At 35.0% G+C, this 18095-nt stretch overlaps 1 protein-coding gene across 1 annotated transcript in view; it reads right to left on the reverse strand.

Annotated features, from left to right (window-relative positions):
• VWA8 (von Willebrand factor A domain containing 8) overlaps nucleotides 1–18095 on the reverse strand; it is a 333534-nt gene that overhangs the window by 169862 nt on the left and 145577 nt on the right. The window contains exons 20-21 of the mRNA XM_084876526.1: nucleotides 15635–15706; nucleotides 2664–2740 (exon numbers count right to left, since the gene is read on the reverse strand). Of these exons, the coding sequence (XP_084732652.1) occupies nucleotides 2664–2740; nucleotides 15635–15706 (149 nt within the window). The remainder of the gene's footprint in view (nucleotides 1–2663; nucleotides 2741–15634; nucleotides 15707–18095) is intronic.

Raw genomic sequence — 18095 nt, forward strand, 5'->3', positions numbered from 1 at the left:
TCCAATATAAAGAAATGGAGAAACTGTCCCACTTTATAAAGAGACTTTCATGAAAAGTGACTTCTTTCTAGGGCATAAATTTGAGAGCTGATTTCAAGTTCTGAAGTCATTCTTAAGAAAAAGTTGGCTTTCTGCTTAACTATTTTAAAATATAAAATTTAAATTATTTGGTTTTGCTCTAAATTGACATCATATACCTAAGTGGCAGCAGTATGTACATTCATTAAAACTTTCAAACAATTACATATTTAAGCGCATTGCTAAACAGTGAAAACTAAACACAATGTAAACAAAATAAAGCAGCACAAATTCTCCTAAAATGAACAATTACAATGCTCATTCAATCATCCTTAAACTGTAAAATATAGGTCTTGCCATGGCTCAAAAACTGAAACAGTTTATAAAAAGTTATTAAGGAGAGAACTAGTACACTAGTTAAATATTTTTATTCCTTCATTATTTTTGCCAAATTTTAAAAAAACAAAAATTGGTGGAAATGCTTAAAAGCTAAGGGAAAAAATAAGAAGTTTTCATATTCAGTAAACGTGAAAAATTGAGATAATTACAACAAGAACAGTATTACAGCTCCTTAAATAAAGATATTTTATTTCTTATTCTATTCTATGTCTCCTATAACATCTAGCAATTTTGATATAGTATATTCTTCCTTTTCATATAAAAGTTAGTCAAAACTCATAGGTTTATATAAGGTATCATTAATACAAAAAAGAAGCATGAAAAGAAATGGGAATAGGCTAGAAATTTTCTGGAACTACAGGTGACTAACAGAAGTTTAAAAGTTGAAATGATTTTCCCCTATTAAAATTAGCAAATTAAAACTTGCAAATATGCTGATAAATTTATTCCTAAGTATTTCATGTTTTAATGCTATTTTAAACAGTATTTTTACAATTTTATTTCCCTATTGTTCATTTGATTGTTTTACATTCACCTTGTATCCTGTGACAATATTCAATTCACATATTAGTTGATTTTGTGTGTGTGTGTCTGTATATTTCTTAGGATTTTCTATATTCACAATCATGTCATCTCTAAAAAGAGCCAGTTTTACTTCTACTTCAGCATGTATGCCATTTATTACTTTTTCTTGCCTTATTGTACTGGCTAGGTCCTTCAGCACAATGTTGACTATCTTTGACTTTTCCAGAATCATAGGAGGAAAGCATTTAGTTTTTCACCATTAACTACCATTAACTATAAGTTAGTTGTAGGTTTTTCATAGGTCTCTTATCAGGTTGAAGAAATTAACAGTCTAAATGCTTAACCATATTCATGACACTATATTATAGTCCTTGTCTGCTAATTTCATTATCTACCATTTTAGAGTCTATTTCTATTAAACAATTTTCTCATTTCTTTGTACATCTAGTAATTTTCCACTGAATGATTAACATTATGAATACTATATTGTAGAATGTCTGGATTTTATAGTCTTCCTCCACTCAGGGTTAAGTTTGTTCAGCTTAACAGTTAATTTTGTATGAGAAAAACTCATACAAAAGCCATTTTATATGAGAAAAGTTCTAAATAATATTAAATAGAAAGCATCCTTGCTCATTTAAGGCTTGTTTTTAAACCCTGCAAGGGTGGCTGTAGAGTAGCTTTTATTCCGAATGCCAGGAGTGTCTAAGAACGTCTCCTCACCACGCGGGAGTTCTGGTGGCTGTTCAGCTCAGCTATCTCCGGCAGTTGTTCTCCCAGACTTGTGAACCGTACTGTGGAGGACTAATCTAGAGCCAGTTACTCCTTCAAATCCCAAGAATTAGGTTTTGACCATCCTCCAACTTTACTTTGGTTTTCTTTTCTTTTGGCCCACTAACGCTGCCTTCTTTTCTCCTACACTTATCTTTCAAGAACACGTAATTATTTAGTGAAAGAAGCCAAACAAGAAAACAATTCTTGTAATTCAATCCAATGTTTTTTCCACTACACAACATTTTTTTAATTTCCTGTGCTTAAAACAATAACAATTTAATCTAGTTTTAGGTTGCTTATTACTTGGTATATTCTTTAATTTCTCTCTCTTTCCTTCCCTCCCCAGCCCCATCTTATTGTCTTGCTTATATTTAATTTTTAAAAGATTTGGAATAGGTTTACTGATAAATCTAAAAAATAATTCATGTCTAGAAAACCTATTTGATTAAAAACTATCCCTAAAACAGCATTATGACCACACAAATTTAGGTAATCCACAAAGTGTTTTCAAGGAGGGCAAAGAAACTACTTATTTCTTCCATATTTTTTAGTTTCTTATCTTATACCTGAGATTCATATTTTAAAATGTAAAATTTAAATTATTTGGAGCTATTTTAGCTTCCTGTTAGAGGAGTTAGCCTCTACATATTTTTCTTCTAATTTGAGAGCCTTAATGTTGATGAAATCTGCTCCTAGAATATAATGTTCATTAGTCTCTATCCACAAAATATCTATTAATTCATGTTTACAAAGTATTAGTCACTTTAAAAATAAAATTTGCCTGGTTTTACAACCTTTTAAGGAAAGGAGAGATAAGAGCAGGAGGAACAGAAATGAAACTGGTTTATACTAGTACAGTGGGACTTTAAAAAAGTATTTTTAAGTTGTACTTAGGAAAATTAAATGATTAAATCAGATCTTAAGAGGTATGGGTCTTTTTCACTTACCTGTGCAACTGGATATATTCTCGGGGTCTATTGAGCAGGTGAAGGAATCTGTCAACAATCTTGTTTTTTCCTACACCCTGTAATTACACAGAAAACATTAAACAAAGAGAGATTTTTTTTTCTCTTTTTTTCTTTTTTGCTTACTCTCCCCACCCCACCCCATGCAGCCCCAGACAGTTGTCAGTCTGTTCTCTATCTATGAATCTCTCTCTGTTTTGCTTGTTACTTTATTCTGTTCATTAAATTCTACATATGAGTGAAATCATATGGTACTTGTCTTTCCCTGACTGGCTTATTTCATAAAAAAGAAGGAGGAGGAGTGGGAGGAGGGGGAAGAGAAGTAATAATAGTAGTTGTTTTTGTATGGAGGTAAAACAAGCCAGAAGGATTTTTTGTTTTTACCAAAACCTATTTCCTCAAAGTTGTACTGTTTTATCTATTGTTAATCAGCTTAACAATAACCCACAACCTTCGGACCAACTCTGTTTTATCTATTGTTAATGAAAATGAAACTAGCAAACATACATAGCATAACTTCTATGACATAGGTTTTTTCCCTTAATTTATTTCTAAATACACTACTTCTAAACTCTTCTCATTAAAAAAAAAAAGTAATTTTATCCTTCCACATATTGTTTTTTTCTCTTCTATAATTTTACACTGAAGTGTCAACATTACAGCATAATATTAACTATTTCAGATTTGAAGACTAGCATCAAAGGTGATTAAATCAGTATAAAAACAATGATTTCTTTGAATCAGTTCTTCAGATGCATGGTTTTCAGTTGCAGGAAGAGCTAATACTCTACTTATTTTGTTTTACTCAAACATTTTCTACTTCTTCTTTTTTTAGTATATTTTATTGATTTTTTTTTTTACAGAGAGAACGAGAGATGAGAGAGAAACATTGATCAGCTGCCTCCTGCACAACCCCCCTCTGGAGATGTGCCTGCAACCAAGGTACATGCCCTTGACTGGAATCGAACCCGGGACCCCTCAGTCCAAAGGCCGACGCTCTATCCACTAAGCCAAACCGGTTTCGGCCTCTTTTCTACTTCTTTAAAACCTTGAAAACCTAAAATTATAACCAGGGTTTATTACTAAGTCTCAACAATATGTGTTATTCCTACAAATGCTCTCATTTCCTTGCCACTTACTAATGCTGAGAGTTGCTATCCTTTGTAGAAAACAGTTAAAAATGAAATCCACTCCCATGCTGTTTCCCCATTGTAAGGGTAAAGGAGGTCAAATATATGGTGAAGGAAGATTTAACGTTAGGTGGTAGGCACACAATGCAATGTAAAGATGAGGTATCAGAATTATACACTTGAAACCTATATAACCTTATTAATCGATGTCATCCCAATAATTTTAATTTTAAAATAATAATAAATAAGAAGTTGTCACTTTGAGGTAAAATACCCCATTAATGAGATGTAAACATTTTAATAATTGATGTGAGAATAGAAGTGGATTAAAAAAGCTGAGTTCTATATGTTATAGCAATAAATAATACATTGATTTCTCATATTCTGCCAGGCTCTATGTTAAGTATTTTCACATGTTATTTAATTTAATCATCATAACAGTTCCATGAAGTAGTTATTATGATTATTCCAACTTCACAAATCAAGAAAACAAAGCTCAGAAAAGTTAAGCAACATGTTCATGGCTACACAGCTAGTCATAATGGAACTGGGATTCAAACCAGGCCTGTCTCATTCTGAGGTTCATGCTTTTACTTTCAAAATTATGGATTACATGTCTTTCCATTTGTAATTGGTTTAGGTAACCTGAGCCTTGAATTATCTCTTTCCTCACTTTTAGGAATCCATCCTTAAAAAAAAATTTAGATAGGTAATGGGAAAGCATGCTATCAAGAACAGAAATTAGAAAAGTTAGAAAAAGTATGGTAGCAAGAACAGAAATTAGGTAAGGGAAAAGTATGGTAACAATTTATTTTTCTAAAACACAAACCTCATCAGGTCATTTCTCACTAAACTTGTAAAGCTCTTATAATTCCTTTAAGTAAATTCTAAAAGCATAACCTAAGAAGAAATTTCTGTAAATATCCTGAACAAAATCAAACATTATAGCAATCTGCTCTTTCCAGTCATATTTTTAATCTAAAACAGAAAACCCTCAGGATTACTTTGATTAAATACATACATAGTATCTTATCTTCCCATTTTAAAAACTATATATGCTCATTTTGTTTCACTGGGAAATTTAGAAAACAAAGCACTTCCCAATGTGCAACTGCTAAAAAAAATATGCTATCATTTTTTGTTATTGCTGTGCATATTTATGTATGCTTACTAGTCATTATTCTGTATATACAACTGTATCCTTTAAAAAAATTAGCATGAAATAGCTTTTACTTAATTATTTACTCAATTTAAAGATAATATTAAGAGAATGAAAATTTAAAAGGGAAAAGGAACCTGTATAATGAGAGATCTTAAAAGCTGGAAATTGTCTCATGACAATGGCACTTATTAATTACGGTTCATTCTTTTGTGTTCCTCATAACAATGTGCTCGAAAAAGAGTATCACAGAGGTATAAGTCATATGGTAAGCCCCACAGATGAAAATCACACTGAGGACTGAAAGTAAATGTGCTTCCAGTTTTGGGGAGAAATGTTCCGAGATCCTGACTTCAAGGACTTGGAAGTCTGGGACTCTTATGACTCCCTCAGGCTTATTAGTATTTTAGTCACTCTGTTTCCTCAGAGAGATTAGCAGTAAAATCCCGACGAAAAGGGCTTATGCACTTGTCTTCCTAGGCAAGGGGAAAATAAGAACTTGGAAAACTCTATCCACATCCTGTCAAGGGGGGAAAAGTGCAGGAAGTAGAAGAAAAGGGCAAAAGAGTAACGGAAAGCGGGCAGAGTAAATGGGTCTAGGAATGGAATTTTAAGTCCTGGGACTTAAAAGTTGAAGGATCGCCACCAAAGAAGAAAAACTTGCTAGCTTGCTATGACAGCCCAGTGCAAGTCTCTCTCTCACATGCTCCTAATCAGCCACTGCCTTTGCTCACACTGTCTGTTCTGACTAGAAGAGCCATCCTTCCCCATGCATCTGTTATCTTCCACTCACCCCTAGTGTCCTAGTGAAAAGCCCCTGCTTCTCTGAAGTTCTGCCTGACTCTTGCTTTGTCTTCTCTCCTTCAAATCTGAAGCCCAGAATGGTTCCCTTCTTTGGGTTCCCAAACCACTGTCCTTTAGCGCACTCAGCACACTGTACGCTCGTCATGTGCCAAGCGCCTCAGAGCAAGAAGATGCACTCCTTGAGGCCAGGACCATCCCCCATTCATGTTCCTATCACTGGTGACTCACATGTAAATTTTAATAGACTGAATAGTAAAGAATCCTAAACATTTGCATAAATGGATTTCCTCAAAAAACAAACAAACAAACAAAAAAAAAACCAGAGCAAACAAACAGTACCCAGAAGTCAAACTAGAAGACACATTTCAATCACACTGCTATTTTTGCATGGCTCTAAAACATATTTATAAAGCTTCCTATCAAAGTCATAACCTCCTTTCCAAGCAGAAATAATAAAATCCACATTCCTGCAATTTCCCTTTGAAATACCACATTGCAATAAATGGCAAAGATATACTTTTAAGTAGTTTGGTCATTAGGTATGAACAAAGCAGCCATGACAAATATTGGGGGTGGGGTGGGATCACTGTGTCTGCAAAAACAAAATACAAATTCCAAATATATGCTAAAAAATATTCACTAAGAAACACTGGGTGGACAAACTAATTGATAGAGAGAACGTGGCAGAATGGCAAAGAATTTTCAGATTTTATTCAGGCAAATTCACTAAGCAAGGAGTTTGAGAAGGGACATGTAATTATATAATATAAATAAAGATGAGTGTCATTGTATTTGATGAAAACATTTCCGAGCTTTGAGATTTCCAGGTTGCTGGAGCTACAAGTACAGGCCACTTTGTTATCAAATTCCCTGCTGCCACGGCCAGCTGGGACACAGGCAAGAAAGTTTCAGAACAAACTGTTCAGCCCCTCCATTCATATTAGACAATTATGCTGGCATAACAACATGGTATATTTATGATGTTGTACCACAGCAATCTGCTAAGGCTCAGTTCAAATCATTAATTAGTAAAATTCACACATTCTTTAATTTTGGCAATAAAATATTCACAGTATCTCAGTATTAAATGATTCAACAAACATTTATTAAACCTGTACCAGAAGAAAAACTAAGTTCCTCATCATAACAAGCCCATAATTAATAGATAGAATGAGATACAAGGAATTATATAGCTACATTATATAGAATTATATAATAGTAACAATGTGCATGGAGTCCTACTTAGTTGGCACTAAATATATGCTTACTGATTTTCATAGAGTATAAAATATTTCTAAATCAAAGGCTATAAAAATTAGAAAATAAAGCAATTATTTCTAGCTTGGAAGAAAAATAATATGGTTTAATTTCATTCTGTAAATTAAGCAAGAACTTAAATTGACTTAATGAAACTTATATTAGAAAATATTTCCTCATTTGAAGTTTTTCAATATTGGTATAATTCTGAACAAAATATTTGTATTCGTGAAAATTGGCCAATACATCTCTAGATAATGAGAACAGGATTTTATATCTTTCCTCTTTCAAAGGGAAGAGAAACTAATTAAATACAATGACCAAGTTTTGTTTGGGTATTGCTTGTTAGGTATTATAATAATAGAACTATGGTTATATTAGAGAGAAATTCTGAGACATTTATAACAAAAATGCATTATGTAAAAGATGTATTAAAAGATGATATATTTAGCCCTGGCTGATTTGGTTCAGTGGTTCAAGCATTGACTGGCAGACCGAAGGGTTGTGGGTTTGATTCCTGGTCAAGGGCATGTACCTCAGTTGCAGGTTTGATTCCTGGCCCCAGTTGCAGGAGGCAACCAGATGATGTGCCTTTTTCTTTCCTTCCTTTCTTTCTTTCTTTCTTTCTTTCTTTCTTTCTTCCTTCCTTCCTTCCTTCCTTCCTTCCTTCCTTCCTTCCTTCCTTCTTTCTTTCTCTTTCTTTCTTTCTTTCTTTCTTTCTTTCTTTCTTTCTTTCTTTCTTTCTTTCTTTCTTTCTCTCTCTTTCTCTCTCTCTCTCTCTCTCTCTCTCTCTCTCTCTCTCTCTCTCTCTCTCTCTCTCTCTCTCTCTCTCTCTCTCTCTCTCTCCTCCCTCCCTTTTACTCTCTCTAAAACTCAATGCAAAAAATATCCTTGGGTGAGAATTAAAAACAAAACAAAAAAACATTTTTAAAACGTATTGGGGGAACAGATAAAACAAGATTGACAAAATGTTGATAATTGTGATGGGTACAAAGGAGTACATTATATGCTCAACTTTTTGTAAAATATATTTAAATTTTTCTATAATAGAAAAATTTTAAATGCCCTGTACTCTGTATGCAAAGTAATTACATAATTTAGCTATTAAATATTATTACTGTTATTGTTATAACTGTTATTACAACTAGAATAAGAATTAGTATGATCTGATGAAAAACAAAAGCATGAGCTTTGAAGGTCTAAGTCCTAATTGTCATTAATTAGCTATATGATCTTGAGCAAATATTTAAACCTATTTGAACTTCAGTCTGCTTATTTGTAAAATGTGAAAAATAAAAACATATATCTCAAAGGGTTATAGAACTAAATTAGATGATCAAAAAAGTACATTGGAACTTGTAAATTATACAAATATTAGTATTTTTTTATATAAACAGTTGTGTGTTTTTATTTTTTAAAATATATTTTATTGATTTTTTACAGAGAGAAAGAGAGAGGGATAGAGAGTTAGAAACATTGATGAGAGAGAATCATCAATCAGCTGCTTCTTGCCCACCCTCTACTGGGGATGTGCCCACAGCCACAATACATGCCTTGACTGGAATCGAACCCGGGACCCTTCAGTCCACAGGTCGACGCTCTATCCACTGAGCCAAACCAGCTTCGGCCAAATATTAGTATTTTTAATCCTTGCTCATAAGAAATTTAAAATTCAACTATAGAAGAAAAAAAAAACATGACTTTAAGAGAAAATTAAATCAAAATAACGATAAAATACTGTAAAGTGCAGAGGAAGACAAGATTCTTTCTTTTTTTTTTTTTTTTTAAAGATTATTTCTAATTGAAAGAGATTTAAAAAGGCCTTCATAGAGAAAAAAAAATCATCTGAGCTCTTGAAAATGGGCAAGATTTTCATAGGCAAAGAAGGAGCACTATATGAAGGGGAAGGAGCACTGTATGAAGCAAAAATGATGAAAAATGGCTGGGGAGTAAAAGGGCACGGTATATCTAGGGAGGGAAAGAAACTCGAATTTGGAAGAACTAGAATTATAAAAGTAGTTTGGAGCCAGGTCATAGGTCATTCTGAGTGTCTCCCTAAGAAACAGAGACACTCAGAATTTTCCTTCAAAAATCTGATAGGAAAGAAAGGACCACTTTCAACTTTTACCAGGAAAATAAAATTAAGAGATGCTTCCTAAGATTTATCTCATTGCTGATCAGAAATTACCATGAATTGAAAAGAGTCCCTAAAGTATCAGTACTGTGAAAACATGAAGCACATGATAGTCAAAGAGAGAGGGGGCATCTTGTGTGAGAATCAGCCAGGGCTAACTTTTTACCTGAGAAGAAAGGCATAATGTTTTAGAATTCTGGTAAGGGCAAACTCTATGGCCTGTGGATTACAACAAAAGCTTACATATAAAAATGTCACCGATTGGTATTATTTGGTAAAAGTACAAAAAGGCTGACTTAAAAATGTTTAAGAAGTTGATATACCTGACAAATAATTGGACTATATTCAATGTAGAAGTGATTGTGAATTGTTAACTATGCCTCATTAAATATAAATTGCATTTTGATGACTTGTTTTGCAATTTTGCCTAACATCAGAAATAAGAAAACCTGTGGAGAACAGTATGGAGTTTCCTCAAAAAACTAAAAATGGAACTCCCACTTGAACCAGTGATCTCACTTCTAGGAATATAGCCCAAGAAATCAGAAACACCAATCAGAAAGGATATATGCACCCCTATGTTTATAGCAGCACAATTTACCATAGCTAAGATTTGGAAACAGCCTAAGTGCCATCAGCAAAGGAGTGGATTAAAAACCTATGGTACATTTACACAATGGAATACTATGCTGTGGTAAAAAAAGAAGGAACTCTTAACACTTGCAACAGCATGGATGGAATTGGAGAGCATTATGCTAAGAAAAATACTAGTAAGCCAGTCAGAGAAAGATAAATAGCACTCATTTATGGAATATAATGAACAACATAAACTGATGAACAAAAACAGACCCAGAGACAGAGAAACATTGATCTGACTATCAAATCTCAGAGGGAAGGTAGGGGAGGGTGGGGGTAAGGAGGAGAGATCAACCAAAAGACTTGTGTGCATGCAGATAAGCCTAACCAATGGACACAGACAACAGGGGGGTGAGAGCATGAGTGGGGGATGGGGCGGAATGGGGGATAAGGACACATATGTAATATCTTAATAAAGAAAAAAAGAAACAAGAAACAAATCACTATCTGTAGATGATTAAATTTTCATTTCTTAAAACAAAATACTGTATATTTTAAAAATAATTCTTATGTAAGGGATACCTGAGTGTTTTAGAACACTACACTGTTAAAATATTTTTCCTTCAAATATCTGATAAAATATTTTTTATTTTAAACTGCCTTTCAAAGTTCAAGTTTCTACACAAAAACAAGGTTTCTTACAAAATTTTTAAACAACAACAAAAATGATGCTATAGGCTGATTGTATAACCCAAAATATTCACAATAAGTATTAATATATATAAAAGGCTAAGTGATTGGCTGATCTGCAAACTAGCTAACTAGCCAGTAGGTATGATGCGCACTGACCACCAGAGGGCAGACACTCAACGCAGGAGTGACTGAGCTATAGTAACTTTGCAGAGTGTTCTCTCACACTCTCGGACCCCTCGGGGGATGTTAGACGGCCGGTTTTGGCCAATCCTCCAGGCAAGGCGAAGGGACCCCACCTGCCAAGGAACCCCCTCACTCTGTAGATGTCCTTCGAGCCGCAGCGCTGCCCCAGGTGCGGCAGGCTGGGGAGGGACCGAGGGAGGTGTCTCTAGGGCAGTCCAGTTTGTCTCGCCTAGTCCCACCCTGCCGGCTACCTTCTAATTAATTTCTTTTCAATGTGCATGAATCCATGCACCAGGCCTCTAGTTTTGTATATAAAATAGAATATAGCTCTACAAATCAAAAGAAAAGATGTGGAAGGAAGGAAGATTAATCTTGAATAGAGTTGGGATAGAAGTACCATTGATGGCTGAAACCGGTTTGGCTCAGCGGTAGAGCGTCGGTCTGTGGACTGAAAGGTCCCAGGTTCGATTCCGGTCAAGGGCATGTACGTTGGTTGCGGGCACATCCCCGGTAGGGGGTGTGCAAGAGGCAGCTGGTCGATGTTTCTCTCTCATCGACATTTCTAGCTCTCTATCTCTCTCCCTTCCTCTCTGTAAAAAAATCAATAAAATATATTTAAAAAATTAAAAAAAAAAAAAAAAGAAGTACCATTGATGGGAAATGAACAGGCATTTCTCCTTTTACCCTCCAGTAAAGTTGAAATAAATAGAAAGTCATGCTATGATTTTTTAAAAAGGCCAGTATGAAACTTCTAATTGCATGAAAGCTACATGCCATGAAAGGTACAGTAAGTAGAAGATACTGCATGTAACAGCATACAAAGTGGTGCTACAATATGTGGCATTATATGCCAAGGAACCATCAAACGTGCAATTTTCCAGGCACCATATCACTTTGGCTGACAGGCAGCAATTCTGCCTCACTTATTGGAAAGAAGACGTACTGTGCCCTAGAATCCCACAAAGAAAATTAGAAGGAGAAAAAAATCTATTTTGCTTTCATTCCAAGTTGGGCCCAGCATAATTGCTTCCGCCAAGAAGGGAGGCAAGAAGGAGGGGCTGTTCTGCCATCAAGGAGGTAGTGACCACAAAATACACAATCAACATTCACAAGCGCGTCATGGAGTGGGCTTTAAGAAGCATGCCTGTTGGGCACTCACAGAGACCTGGAAATTTGCCATGAAGGAGAGGAGAACTCTGTATGTACATACTGACAGGTATTGACACGGCTCACCAGGGCTATCTGAGCCAAAGGAGTAAGGAATGTCCCATATCATGTTCGGATATGTTGGTCCAGAAATTGTATGAGGATGAAGACTCATCATACAAACTTTATAAATTAGTCACCTACATACCTGTCACCACTTTAAAAAATCTATAAGCAATGTGGATGAAACTGATTTCTGATTATTGAATAAAGTTTAAAACTGCCCCCAAAGCAATTTTATTTCACCAAAAGATGAGGGCCACTTTATTTTGCCACAACAGATGTTTATGGAATTTTTAGCTTCCCAATACAATAGTTATAAAATCTTGTCTAATCTTGATAGATAGGAGAATTATATGGAAAGAAAAGGTGAATTAGGCTTAATAAAGATGATAAACCTTGAGCTTTCTCAAAATCAACACATTTTCTTATTCTTTTTAATTTCCTCATTGTAGTTTCCTCTGATAAAGAGCAGTCTTTCAAAACAACTTTAAATTTACAGCTTCATCTGTTGAAAAGTTTCGTTCATGGTCTTCAGCCAGTTTCTACTTTGCAAACAGAAGGCTGGGTAGACTGTATCTATCTATAGACATTTGTATTAAGAGAACATTCATTAACACATTATTGTATAATTATACCAACCCACTGCTGGCTTCTGTTAATATTTAATTCCCAAAGCTTCACTTCTAATTGAGGTGTGTGTGTTTTTTGTGTGTAATCATCATATAATGTTTTAGAAAGACAAAGAGAAAGAAAGGAACCAGATCAAATGGTGCAAATGGTTTACTTAAATTCAAAATAAATCATATGATTAAAATAGGCATTTCTCCAGACAACCGTCACTTTGTATTTCAGTGAAAACACCAGTGACACTACCCCATGAGAGTTGAGAGTCAGCAGCCCTCAACTTACCTATCAACTGCACCTTCACTTGCCTTTTCTGTTTTGTTTCACAAGATGGAAATAAGAGTGAGGTCAAAAGGTTCATAAAATGTGAGAGGTACTGAAATACCACTGATAAAGGAAGAAGATAATTTTTTTCAAAGTTGTTGATGAAGGACCTGAGTTGCTATGACTGCAAAAGTACATGTTCCAGAAAAAGAAATGTGGAAGGAAAAAAGCAGGAAAAGAGAACACGTAACTTCATACCAATCCTTAGCAAAGCACATCTCTGTGGGACACTTACAGTGAATTTGCCAACAAATCCTACAGGTAGCTCCATCCTCCCCCATACATACCAAATGGAAGTAGTTAATGGAAGTAATAATTATTAATAATGTATACATATATCATATTGCCACATTGTACACTTTAAAAATATTGTAATTTTGTCAATTATACTTCAATAAAGCTGGGGAAGAAGAGTCTATAATCTTTCTGAGATCTTTAAAAACAAGTTTGAAAGGAACTGAAATTGGCTAAAGTACTCAAAAAATTCTATTAAGTTTTAACCAGTCACTTTGGCCCAATTTTCACTCCATGACTTGGTATATGTAAGCATGCACAAAGTTAGACCTCACTTACCTAGCTAAATACTAATTAGCACTTGATTATTACTAGAAATTTAAAAATAATTAGTATTGTATTTTTCTTTTCTAGTGATAATGCTGCCTGTCTCTGATCCTCTCAGTATATTACCATGTCCAGTTGAATGGGCCACTATTAACTATTAAGTGGACATCTCCCAGATTCTAATTGGCTTGTTTTCTTCATTAAACTGTTGCAAATTTATAAAATAAAAAAATTAGTCAATTTCTCTCTTTAAAAAAAAAATATTTTATTGATTTTTTACAGAGAGGAAAGGAGAGGCATAGAGAGTTAGAAACATCAATGAGAGAGAATCATCTATCAGCTGCCTCCTGCACACCCCCACTGGGGATATGCCCGCAACCAAGGTACATGCCCGTGACTGGAATCGAACCCGGGACCTTTCAGTCCGCAGGCTGATGGTCTATCCACTGAGCCAAACCGGTTTTGACTAGTCAATTTCTCTTAGAATCTCCTCACTCTTTGGGTTTCAGAAACATCAAAGACTTGCCGAAACCGATTTAGCTCAGTGGATAGAGCGCCGGCCTATGGACTGAAGGGTCCCAAGTTCGATTCTAATCAGGGGCATGTGCCTTGGTTGCGGGCACATCCCGAGGGGCGGGGCGGGGGGGGGGGGCGGCGTGCAGGAGGCAGCTGATCAATGTTTCTCTCTCATCGATGTTTCTAACTCTCTATCTCTCTCCCTTCCTCTCGGTAAAAAATCAATAAAATATATTTTAAAAAAAGAACCATCAAAGACTGAATACTGGACTATTAGCTGATCATCTTCCTCCTATTGTGATATATAAACTCATCAGGAAAAATGATTTTTCAGTATATAAGAGCTGGAAGAATTTTTCAAATTACAAAAAAATACCATGAATAATTTATCACTTTCTTTTTAATCATTTAGAAAAAACGAAACAAGAGAATATTAAAGTCCTTTTTAATAGTACAGTGATATACAGATTTACCTCATGTGATCTTTACATTAACCCTATAAAGTGCTACAGGTTAGATGTAAGGAAACCGAGCCTCAGTAAGATGAGCAATGTGCCCAGAGTTACAGATATCTTTGAAAGAATTGCTATTGGACCTCTAAGCAGTTGACTGCCAAGTCTGTGCACTCAACCAGTAAACCACTCAATTGGCCCACTTCTTGTAAACTTTGTAAAAAGAAAAGTCAGCACTTTAAAATGATAAGTTTGAGGAACTAAATAAAGACTGCTTTTTTTTCCTTTCTATGTTTTGTTTTTATAGGTTAAAAAAATAAAGACCAAACTCCTGAAAGCTTGTTATCCTCAAGTTAAAACCAATTTAAACAACCAAAGGTGCTGTTTACTGTAAGTCTGACAATTCAATTAAGGAAAATTATCAGAACCCTCCTAAATATAAAATATTCATCCATTCCCTCCAGAAATACATATTGAATATCTACTATATAGTAGGTACTGTGCTAGAAACTGAAGATATAGAGATGAGCAAGAGAAGTGTGGTTGCTGCCCTTGAGGAGCATATAGACAAGTTGGAAAGACGTCCTTCCACACACAAATACAGTAACATATGACTAGTGTGAGGACAGGGAGATAGAAAGACACAGAGAAGCAGGGGAGACCTAACTCAGCCAGGGTCTAGGTAAAACCTCCTTGGAGTTAGGAGGGGTGTGGGAAGGGCTGGGAATGCTCCAGGCAGAGAAGAGCATGCATCAAAGACCAGAGTAGAGATAAGAAACTGCAGAAGTCCAGAGTGGCTCTGGCTAAGAGAGTGCCAGAAAGGAGGGAGTCAAACTGTATGAGTAGAAACGTGGGCAGAGGCTAGATCCTGCAGGACACTGAAAGCCATACTGAAGAGTATACTGTAGGGCAGTGCAGAGCCAATTTAAACAAAAAGAGAGACTAAATCATATTTTAGTTTTACAAGTATCAATCTGGCTGTAGAGTAGAGAGTAGATCAAAGTGGGACTAAGGTCTGGGTGGAACTATATTAGGAAACTATTGCTATAATTCAGGTGCTAGGTGATGGTGAGATGGGCTAGTAGATATTTATGAGGTACTACAGAGAGGACTGGGTGGGTAATTAGATGGGGTAGATTTAAACCATGAGATGACTAAAGTTTAGAAGGTAGAAGACCTTCATCATTTAATTAAACTAGTCATTTAGGTAAGAAAAATAAAAGAATAATTTCTAAAAATTTATTCCAACAAAAACAAGAAGCTTACTTCTTTTATACTGTTACTATCACTTATTCGTTAGTACTTTGAGTTTCAGCATAACCATAACTCACCTGGTTACCAACCAATAACAGATGTTCTCCAAGAAGAAAGTCTTTGAGCATATCTTCCATCACTACCATATGCTGGAGAAGAAGAAAACACAAGGTTAATTGTGTTTGCACTATCGAGGTAAAATAAGAAAGTTAACTATAGTGATGTCTTCAATGGAAAGGAAAACATCTATCATAAAAGATAATACCTAAACAATTTGATTTAAAAAAAAAACACAAACATTAATTCTGTGGTTATGGCAGTTATATAACCAATTAGGTCACTGATATTTAAAACCTGAAAGAGTACACCTGAGCAAAACTAAACCACTCACAAATATGTCAAATTTTTTTTCAGCTATCAAACAATGTAGAGTTGGTTTATAATTTAATATAGTATTTAGAAAAAACGAAACAAGAGAATATTAAAGTCCTTGCATACACACACACACACACACTCACACACACAGGCTTTCTAAAATAATTGGGGATTTCCAAGAGGATTTTACACTTACTTATTCTTAACCGTTACCTTTAAAGGATGTATATACTAGCTTTAGAATGAAAAAAATATATAATTTAGCTTCCACTTTTTTAATATAAATCATGACACAAAATAATAAAAGAACAAAATTAAAGTGGTTCACAACAGCCAGAAGAAAATCCCACTGCTCTTTTGTATCTTAAAAAATAGGACAACTATTAGTAGGTCACAAAGGCTCTGAAGATGGGGGTTGAGGAAAGAATATCCCAGGACAATTAATATCCATATTACTTTCTCTTGGTTTTCTGTATTAAAATAATACTGGTCTCATAAGTACTAAAATTACTGAAGTTTCCTACTTGTAAGAAAAGCAGTGTAGAGTTGGTAACTGAAGCCATGAAATTGATGAGAAAGGAATCTGATTGTCTCAGTATTAAAATCTGATTCTCTCTTTTGCTTAAATTGGCTCCTCATTTTATATCTAATATATGCTACAGATATGTTTCTAGATTGTCACTTGTTTTTCCCCAAAGTGGTTTATGTATTTTTTGATATTTAGAATATTTTCCTTGTCAAATTAAGCAACATTTTATTTCAGAGTTTCTTTCTTCAAGCGAAAATTGAGAAAAATTTTCCCTCTAAGAACAGATGAGTATTCCTTAATGTTTATCTTGGAGGTTTTTATTTTTTGAAATGCTTTGATACACCAAGGAGCTAGAATTTTAAGAAGGCTTGGAAAAGGGTGATATCAATGTAATGTCCCTTCTGGATCACTTTTAAGAATAAAAAGAGACATTATCAATATGTATGCTGGGACAACATGCAAACCAAGGTATATGGTTACCTTAGTTCCAAAGGAGTCCTAGAACACTCTTTTAATCTGGTTCTAGTGATAATGTGGTCTGGAGACCTCTTCCTTCTGACTAAGATGATAATATCAACTTCCAGATAACATTAAATTCTCCCAGACATAAATGGGCTAATCTGTATAAATAAACAGAAAAATTGGAATAAGCATCTGTTTACCTGTTTAGCCAGGTAAAAAGGCAATGTAAATAAATGAAAAATAACCCAAGCTATATCTATACTTTACTTTTTCTCATGTCTTCTACTTCACACTTCATTACATCAAACTAGATTATTCGAATCAAATATCAGCTAAAGCACAGGTCACTGCCTACATCATTCTTCTCTTAATCTATTGGCCCACTTAGTACCAAGACAATTGCTTAAATGTCTCCTCTCCAAGTTCTGTCTCTTCAGATTACTTCCCATCTCTCTAAAATTCCTGTCGATAGTCTTCTGGATTTGTTCTTCTTATAGTAATTTCTTAAATTTTCCCTATGTTCCTTCATCTATTCTCTCCCCATCTTTGTACATGCTTTTTTGGGGTGAGGGTCATAGGATAGGGCACAGCAGCTTGTGTCTATTATAACATAGGATAGGGCACAGCAGCTTGTGTCTATTATAACAATGACATCCACTTGAGGACCAAGGGAGGCCGTATGCAGAGCTGGGGAGCCCCCCTCCAGTCACTGAAGAGCTACAATACTTCAGACCCTACTCTCCTAACTCCTTTCTCATCCATTCCATGGCTTCAACTACCAACTCTACACTGATCTTCAACAGCAAGACTTTTTCCCTCAACTCCAGCACTGTACTTCTGAGTAACTATCGAACTACTACGTTATTTCCCAGTCTCCTCAAACTCATTATATCCAAAACTCAGCTCATTACTTTCCTCTCAAAGTCATTGTTTATCTTGTATCTTTTATCCTAATTAATATTATCATTTTCTACTACCTGGCTCCTGCCATATCAAGAGTCAATTAAACACCAAGTCTAAGCTACTGAGGATCAAAAAGTCGAGTGTATTTATCCTTTCCTTTTTATCCCCACAGTTTTCACTCAGGTTTTTATGATCTTTGGCCTAGATTTTTATAAGCCAATTTAGCTACTCTAACTTAAGTCTCTCTGTGAGCCAACATGCTCTCTACA

Source organism: Pipistrellus hanaki (assembly GCF_964339955.1).
Source record: "Pipistrellus hanaki genome assembly, chromosome: 3".
Classification (NCBI taxonomy): domain Eukaryota; kingdom Metazoa; phylum Chordata; class Mammalia; order Chiroptera; family Vespertilionidae; genus Pipistrellus; species Pipistrellus hanaki.